This window comes from Condylura cristata, unplaced genomic scaffold (assembly GCF_000260355.1).
Source record: "Condylura cristata isolate star-nosed mole 26May11 unplaced genomic scaffold, ConCri1.0 scaffold00026, whole genome shotgun sequence".
NCBI lineage: Eukaryota > Metazoa > Chordata > Mammalia > Eulipotyphla > Talpidae > Condylura > Condylura cristata.
In genome coordinates, this window is record NW_004567127.1 from 5,312,702 (window position 1) to 5,321,889 (window position 9,188).

Here is a 9,188-nt window from a genome sequence, read left to right on the forward strand (position 1 = left end):
TCCGCGGGGGCCTGCGGTGCATCAAGTACCTGCTGCTCGGCTTCAACCTGCTCTTCTGGGTGAGACCCGGAGCCGAGAGGGCCGGGCAGGGGAGGGGGCCGCGCGGGGGCTGGGGCCGGGGTCCCCGGGGCACTGACCGCTGCGGCGTCCGAGCCGGCCTTCCGAAGACCGGGTGGCCCAAAAGGCGGAGGTGAGGAAAATGCAGACAAAGGGAGGGAGGCGTGGGGAGAGAGAACGGGAGGGATTGAGCAACGAGAAACGGTAACAAGGGGGAGACACCGAGCGGCTCTTCCCTTTGGGGAACCTCGCAGCCTGGGTTCTCCTGGCGCAGCCCGCGGCGCCAGGTGCAGGGCCACCCGCCACTGCTCAGCCCTGCGGCCGGCGCCCTCCAGTCCGCTGTGCGCACGCCCCCTACCCCCTCTGCCTCTCGGCCTGAGCCGGGCCTGGCCGCCCCCGGCCGCCAGTGGTGGGGCCCCAACCCGCCTGCGGAGGAGCCACGGCTGTGACAGTTTTCGCTTAGGAAATTGGGAGTAGGCGTGGAAATGTTATTTGGGGGTCGATCGATCGCTCTTCCTGGGTAGTGATGGATGAGATGTGGAGGTGCTCTTCTGAGGAGGGGGAGGGGTGGGGCTTCCAAGGGATGGCAGCAGCACCCCGTAGCCTCTTGCTAAATGCTAACGCTCCCAGAGATGATCTCATTCAACTTTGCAGGGTTTCTCTGAACTGACAGCCTGACAGCCAGATGCGTGGCTCCGTGGCTCCGTGGCTCCGTGGCTCTGGGAGAGGGTGGGCCATCACCCCTGGCGGACAAGGTTAGGGCTAGACCATCCTGAGAGCTCCCCAGACCCTGTCTCCAGCCCTACAGGGGTTGTCTTTTCTGCACATTCCCCCTTGGGCTTTATCAAGAGAATGTCAGCTAGGGTAACTGCTCAGCTAGACCTCGGGGGATACAGATCTGGCTTTGGGGAAGAGCTTCCTTCCTAGAACTGGGAGCAAGCATCTGCCACTTGGGTTCCTTGAAACAACTAGGGTGGATGGAGGAGGTGGTGGTTTCCTTTTGCTGCACTGGGGAGTTTGTCTTCCCATGACTGCAACTAATTAGTTATTGAATGATGGTCCGCTGGTGTCTGCCAGCCCATTAGCCCAGATGCCTGGGTGAGCGCAGCAACTTCAGGCTGTCAGAGGCCAAGTGACCATATCCAGCGTCTTTCACAGACGTGGAGGAGGTACTCGAGGACAACTCCTGAACCTAAAATACACGTGGTGTTTGTACACCTGGGTGTTTACACCCATCATACTACAAGGAGGCAGTTTCTCAAGGCCATTTGTGCTGTGCTTTTTAGTAGTTTGGCTTGATTTCCAAAGCGGTCATTTCTAGAGGTCATGCTTCAGTGGCATCCTTCATTCTTGCTGCTCGCAAATTCCAAAGAAGTTTTATATGAGCCTGAGAAGGACCTCTTAGGCCAAGCTCAGTGTTTATTTAGTGCTCGAGGTTCCGGCCTTCCCGAGAGAACGGGACGCATTGATTGAGTGTCTTTGGGGTTCAGAAAGCGCCCCGAGCACATCCCAGCCATTGCACGCTGAATCCCACTGCAGTCCTGCTGCGTACACTATCATTACCCCCACTGCGACAGACAAGGAAACAGTCAAACAAGCCAACGTGCCCAAAGTCACACAGCTCGTACGCGCCTGGGGTGGGACTCAGTGTCCCCGGGCACCCTGGGCTCACCCAGTAAACAGTGCCTCTGGGAGTGTGGCCACCAGACCAACAACAGGAGAGTCCTGGGAACTTGGCAGAAAGGCACAGCCGTCAGCCCCTCGCAGCCTCGCTGACTCAGAAGCTCCCGGGAGGGTCCGGGGGCCTCCAGGTCATCCTGATGTAAAGTGTGAGGTCTGCTGCCATACACGATGTTTAGACAAGCATTACAAAGTTAGCTTTCCACCTAGAAATGTCTATTTCTGACATAAATATGTGGAACATAAATGTATATGTGCATTAAAGTGATTATATATGTTGTTTAGAAATAGAAAATACTTGTCCCTAAGCTGCTGATGTTCTGGGGGAATTAAGGCCAGTGCAGATGATAGCTGACAGTCAGACGTCCAGCTTTGCGCAGAGGCAGGAAGCAGGAGGGAGCCAGGCCTGGGTCCTGCTCCGTGTGGGCCCTGGTGCCAGGTGCGAAGGTTTATATGTGGGAGTGACTAGTTCAGACAAAGGACCAGGGCGGTGAGAGGAGGCAAGACAGGGCTCCCAAGGAAGGGGGTGCTTAAACTGCTTCCCCTCTGTGCCTCGAGGAGGCAGACCCAGTGCCGGGTGGCCCCATCTGACCAAGGCAGCGGGTTCGAGAGAGTCACTCTCCCACCTCAGCCTCTGTCTTCTCATCTCTACAACGGGAGGGAGCAGTCGGGTCACTGAGGCATTAAAAAGAGCCTGGCACATAGTGATAGCCCCAGCGTGTGAATTATGAGTTCTGTTAAGTGTCAAAGGGGACAAAAGAAACATTCGATAAACCCTCACCTTTCCCAGGGTCCCTTACCAGGGTCGTCACCGTTCTCCGAGAGTGTGGCCCCTCTCGTTGCCCACTGACTTGTTCTTTGCCGCCCAGGTTGAGCCCAGGTTGAATGTGGGGCCTTCCTCCCTGCAGCTCCTGGGGGTGGGGCCAGAGCCCCGCAGCCGTTCAGCCCTCCAGCAGCCTCTGCGCGCCTCGCTGGGGGGACGGGGCACCCCGAAACAGACCCCTAATGACGTAGGGGAAAGCCATGGTTTGGGATCAGAGCTAGAGACTGCCCGACAGGGTGGCTGACGGAACATGCTTCCAGAAAAGCCCCAGCCTCGTTCCTGAAGTAGTGTTTTCCTGGTTGGAGGGTGGTGGGAAGTTTGGGGAGGGCCAAGAGTAGGCAGTGGAGCAGGAGGGCAGTTGTCCTGGAAGGACAGGCGGGAGCACCGGGCCTCCAGTGTGATAGTCACACACCCTAGAGGCCTCCCTTTGAGGGACAGGGTCCCCCTTGGTGACGGCACTTCCTTTCTGTCAGAACTCACCCCGGCAGCCAGGCAGGGAGGTGGGGGTGGCAGTGTTTTGTGATCTACAATTTGACAAATCTATTTGCAACCTCCTGGCAACTTGATTTAAGTTTCCCTAAGCTGTGCTCCTGATTTTATAAACATCCAGCTAGGTCCCGCCAAAGCCAGCACAGCGCTTCCTGGCCCTGGGCCGACAGCTCCATTCACCATTGAATTTTTAAACACAAAAGTAAAGCTCAGCCATGAACCCCACTAAATTAATTTCTGTGATCAGGGTGGATGGCTAACGTCCCCCCTCCCCCACCCCACCCCCACGCCTGTCACGTCTAAATTCAGAGGCTCCCATCAGATAGCTCGAGGTATTCCCATGCCTTTCACTGAAATCACCTTTATTTTCTTCCTCTGTTGCGTAGCAATATAAATAACACAGCACAGGCCGCCGAGTGCCTGTGTGGGAGACCTGGGCGCGTGTTTATTCCTTGCTTGATTGTTGTAGCTTTCCTAGCATTGTGCTGGGGCGGCCCGCGTGTCCCCCGCCGGCAGGAAGCGGGTCTGTGGGAGCCGCGTGTGAGCTCGGGGCTGCTTGTCCCATCTCACCATTGCGAGTGCTGCTCTGGGCTTTCGCCTGGCAGGTGCATGTAGGAGAGACGGGGTCCCACGGCTCCGGCATGAGAGGTGTTTGACTCTCCTCAGCTGGACAGAGGTGGTCTCTGGCTCTTTCCCAGGCTTATTTCAAACAGGAACTGCAGAGCTACCACCTGCCAGAGAGATAAGTTTTTTTTTTAAAGTAGGTCAAGACAGTATGTTTTCAGATCCACCGGAAACTAGACCACCCCAGAAAGTAGATGGGAATTTCCTTGACCGTCTAGGAGAGGAAGTCTTTGTTTCTGATGTCTGTCAGGGCGCGCAGAGAGCAGCAGTGGCCAGCCTCCCGGTCTGGACAGGGGAGCCCAGTGCTGGGGGGGCAGGGGGCGGGCCCGCGGGCTGCAGGCCCCGGGAACTGGACGCCATGGCGCTAGAAACCCCGAGTGAGGAAACCGGGAGTTTGGTGTTAGCTTCACAGCGCGTGGCTTTGCTCCAGGCTGTGAGGGAGCTGGGTTAGTGAGTTTTTAACCTCTTTGAGCCTCAGTTTTCCTCATCTGCTAAATGGACACCATCAGCTACCAACATCAGTCTCTGCTCTTTGTGCAGACCAAATGAGCGTGTAAGACAGCATGTGAATAGTGAGCTGGCCAGTGTGATAGACGCGCAGGGTAAACAGTGGTGTATGGCACCGGGGAAGTCATGCCTAAATTCTGGGAGTGCAGGTAGGAAAGCAGAACCCAGCGGTCGAGAGGGCCCAGAGGCAGGGACAGTAGGAAGCCCGTGTCCCCCTCCAGCCAGCGGAGCGGAGCAGGAGTCTCGCGGCTGGTCAAGGACGTGCAGTCAGAGGAAAGCCTGGTCCTCGCAGTAGCCGTCTGCCCTCTCAGGTGCCCAGCGCCCTGCCAAGTGCTAACATCCAAAGAGTGAAAAGCAGTCTCAGGCTCAGGCACTGTGCCCTCGGCCGGGGGCTCGTGCCTCCCTGTCTGTGCTCCCGGAAGGGCTGTGCCCTCCCTGGCCACCCTCAGCCCACCGGCGCGCGTGGCTCTGTGCGCAGGGTCACGTGTGCTGCCGTCACCCAGAGCCTTTGTCCCCTGCCCTGCCAGGTCACCGAGGGGGGCCCGGCGGGGCAGCCACGGGGAGCTGGGGATCGCGCCCTGAGGCTTCAGTGTGCCTGGCTCAGAGCAGCTTCTGAGTCAGAGGGTCAGCGTGATGCCGAGGTGACCGGTGCGGGGACACACTGACCTCTGACCTGGGAGGTCAGAGGTCTGCAGGCGGGGAGCGCCCATCCTTGACCCGCTCACCTGACTTTCCGTGGCCGTTCTCTTAATGCCAGCTACCACTGTACCAATATTATCTGAACGGCTTTGCCTTTGTACATTACGATTTGATGGTTTCTAGAATTACCAGGCAGCCACCAGCCCGCGGTCCACCACTTCAGTGTCACTCGAGAACCTCGGCCACGCGGTTTCTTCAGTGTCCAGCCTTGTGGACAGCCGAGCCTGTAACTCTGCCACTGATAGTTCACTGTCACGACAGAGCTGCTCCGAAGCAGAGAGCAGCAACAGTGTCTCTCGGGAGTGAGGGAGGACTTTGGAGTGAGGGAGGACTTGAGCGGGAGGCGCTAAGGGGACTTTCGGGTGGGCTGGAGACACCTTGCGGACTCGGGGCCGCCGCCGCCTCTCGCGTCCTCTTTGGATTTTTGGTGAACAAAACGGAGATGCTGGTGAACATCCCTTTGATGTCTCATTGACAAAACACTTTCGCACATGTGACCCCATTGGCCAAGGATCACAGTCACCCCTGCATCCTATCACGACCCCCCCTGTTCAGCTGTGACCTGCCAGGCAGCATGGGGTGCTGAGCTCCGTCAGGGAGGGGGTCTGGTTGCAGACTCTTCTTTTCACTGTATGAACTCTCTAAGGTGTGTGGAGCATACGGCAGAAGAAAAGGTGAGGTCTGGGGCCCCCGAGCTCAAGCCCACTGTGGATTTATCCACAAAGGTGGTTGCAGAGATGCGCACGGTGGAAGTGGGGGAGGACGGCTCGTAGGGCCGGACAGCAGGATGGGGCCTGAGAAGGGGCTGTGCCGAAGAAACAGCTTTGGACACTCATTTTAGTAGCGCAGCCGTGAATAACAGCAGCACTGCATAAGTGGTCGTGTAGATTTATTCCATCACCCTCTCACGACCTTCTAACCGCACGCTCCCGCTCTTGCCAGGGTCTCAGCGCAGGGAGGGCTGGGCCGGGCCGGGTGCTCTTAGCCGCTAAGTGTGCAGACAGACGAGCGGGGGAGAGGGCTGAAGCTCTGGGATTCTCGGCCTGTGTTCTCCAGTTCAGCAGCGATGCCGGTCAGCACACTGGCTGTGTCAGTGCAGGAAATGGAGATTAGAGGACACAGACTGTGTGGTCAGCAGCTGAGTGGCCAGCGGCTGCGGCACTGGGCGGCACAGAGAACATGGACATCCTGGAGAAAGTTCTGTTGGATGACATTTGCCTAAAGAGTAGTTATTCTTTCCTAATTCGTTGTTTCCTACTTTTCTTAGTCATAGGAAACAAACTTAGGACAGGGGGGTACATAGTTTCCGGAAGGGGAGCTGCTGTGTCATGTGGAGGGTTTAGAAAAATTAGGGGCGCCCCAGCGGTCGTGGGGAGTGTGTGGAGCTAAAATAGAAGTGAGAGGAAGGCAACCAAGCCCCCGCCGCTGGGCCCCGGAATGGAGCGGTGTGGGCTCATGGGGCTGAGTGCTGGACCCGCACTGGCCACGTGTGTGATGTGGACGCCCGGGGGCGGGGGGCGCCATGATTCCCTCCGCTCTGCAGAGGAGGAAGCTGGGGGCTAACGGGTTACGCGACAGCAAGCACAGAGCCTGACTGAAACCCAGCGGCCCTCTGTCCTCGCCCGAGCTCCGCAGGGCTGTGTCTGTGGATGGCCACAGAAGGGCCTCAGTGTGGACACTCAGCGGTCGGTGTCCCAGAGTGCATTTGGCCGATGTTCCACACAGAGCCCCAAGGCCTGTGTGCCCCCTCAGAACCAGCCGCTCACCCAGGGAGCAGGGAGAACCTCCCCCCACCCCCAGCGTCAGGGCCAGGTGGCTGCCTTCCTGACCTCCAGCAGCTTCTGCTAACTTGCTGTTAAACACCTCCCAAGAGCTACACTCGATTTTCATGATTTCTACTGGAGTCCATCCAAGCTCACTTTTAGTCAATCATGAATTTGGACTTGTTCCAGTCTAACCTGAGTTGTACCTGAAGTGGTTTTCTCTCCCATTGTTTCTCTGTGACAATGAAAACTGAGCAAGGTCATTATTATTGATTGGTGTCTAAAAATCCTGTTGGTCTGCTCCAGGACTTCTCTCCACCCACCTTTTTAAAGCACTAGACTGGAATGTCACTATTGTTTCAGGCCCTGGTTTGCCTCTGGGAAGCCCAGTCCCCATGAGATGCCCCAGGTTGTGAGCAGGCCCTCCCCCCCCATCACGCTTATTCAGAGGAGGGGCCTGGAGTGGGAATTAGGGGCCCTAGGGAAGGACCCTGAGGCTACGCTTGTTGCCGGCCATCAGTGAGGTCCACCTTGGTCACGTGGTAGATTGGGTGTTTTCTCTGTGCCTTCAATCTCTATAAAGTCACTGGCCCGCGGGAGCAGCTAGGCCTCAGGGGTGCCTCTTGCTCACTGAAGAAAGCTATGCAACCATCATCTTCCTCATCCACTCTTGCCTCCTCTTCTCTCTTTGTCCTTGTTTGTTTGTTTTTTGTAGGAAAGGCATTTTGTATAACACAAAATAAATGCAACACACTTCCTATGACTAGCTCAAAACCACCTGCTTCACCAGCCACAGCTTTTCATCCAGGTCAGCGTCCTTCCTGGGCCTGGTACCTCCACCCCAGTCATGCCCTCCACCCCAGCACTCCTGGGCTACCTCCCAGAAGATCAGCTCACCCACGCTAGTTAACTAAGACACCCCAGGCAGACAGAAGATGGGGTGAGCACAGCGCACAGCCAGTGTTCTTCCCAGAGGTGGAGAGAACATGCCTGATTCTGCCACTCTTTGGGGAGCAGAACCTTCCACCATGCAGAGAATGAAGCGTAGATTGATTTTAAAATATCACCCTTACCCGAAGGAAATCTTTCAGGGATTTCACAGCATAACTCATTATTAGGAAATCATTATAAGGAAAATAACAGAGGAAATTAGAAAGACTGGCACCTAACTGGTGTAGTTCCTCACCCACAGCCTTCTCACCATCGGCACCTGCCTGCCGAGCAGAGAGGGTACCGAGAGGCTTGTGCGGATGTCCGAAGGCATCTGACGCTTGTGTTTTTTTCTGACCAAATCTTTGATTTTGAGAATGCTGCCTCTGAATCCTTGCCTTGCGTGCACTGCATAACAGGATGAAAATCTAAGGAGCTGGCTTTCCTCTTCGAGAAAATTAGCATCACCTCCCAGAACGAATGTGCTTGTGACTTTTGCCTGCTCAAAGAGGGGCCGTTACCATGACGGTGTCATGGCGTGGCTTGTAATCAGATCCAGAGTTGTGAGAGCTTCCATCTGGGATGATAATTGCCCTCCCCCCCCCCCAGCAAAGTATTAGCTTAAAAGCTTTTCGTGAAAACTCTAGGGTTCAGAAGTCATTTCCAGTCTGTGTGACTTCATCCCGGAAAAAAATTGCAGATGAGCTGGGTTGTGCGTGCCCGTGATTTTCTCCCAGGGGACGCAAGAATACAACACTGGTGCTCGTGCTCTTGTTTGCATTGTGTGTGTGTCTGCACTTGCGTAAGCACACACACACCCATGTGGGCATTATCATACGAAGTCCGCAGGCGCCTACCTGTGCAAGGTGTGTATAAACGTACTCGTTGTGACCATGAGTCCTGCAGAACACACATCCCCGCAGGCTGAGGAAAACACAAAACTGACACGACAAGTTCTCACCTTGTTTCCCTGTAGGGAAGTGTCTTGCTGGGCTCGCCCAGGGCCGCCAAGGGGGCCGAGGTGTGTCCTGGGTGCAGATGAGCCTGAGAACATTATTTGCGATGTTTCCTCTCAAAGAGTGGGTGGGGAGACGGTCCGCAGGCACCCTGCCGCCTGTCTGGGCCAGGTCAGGCTGCCCTGCACCGTCTGCGTGACTGGGTGACATGCAGCAGTTTGTTGCAGTTCAGGAGACTGGAAGGCCAAGGTCCAGGTGGTGCCTATTCAGTTGCTGCTGCTGAGAAGCTTTTTCCTGGCTTGTAGATGAGTGTGAGCGCTGTGGTGGAGAGAGCAAGGGGGACGGAGGGGAAGTGAGTGCCCCAGTGTTTCTTACTGGACTCAAGTCCCATCACACGGGGCCCGCTTAAGATCTCATCTAGACCTAATATTCTCCCGAGACCCCATCTCCAAGCACCATCTCATCGGGGGCTTGTTAGAGCTTCGACATATGGATGGGGGGGCACAGTTTAGTCAGTGATGCGCCCTAAAGGACACGGCGTGAAGGGCCCCTCTGTTCACGGAACGGAGTCAGCTCCGGGAGGGAACACAGCGATGCAGACTTGCCCCTGCGTTTAGGCCCTAACACAAGTAGTGAGTGAACTCAGTAGAACTGGATCTC

General features: G+C 56.3%; 1 protein-coding gene across 1 annotated transcript in view; it reads left to right on the forward strand.

Moving 5' to 3' along the window:
• Window positions 1-5: 5 nt before the first annotated feature.
• Window positions 6-9,188, forward strand: part of TSPAN2 (tetraspanin 2) — a gene marked incomplete at its 5' end in the record, with an annotated part of 33,030 nt that continues 23,847 nt past the window's right edge. Inside the window, one exon of the mRNA XM_004689488.2 lies at window positions 6-59. Within this exon, the coding sequence (XP_004689545.1) occupies window positions 6-59 (54 nt within the window). The remainder of the gene's footprint in view (window positions 60-9,188) is intronic.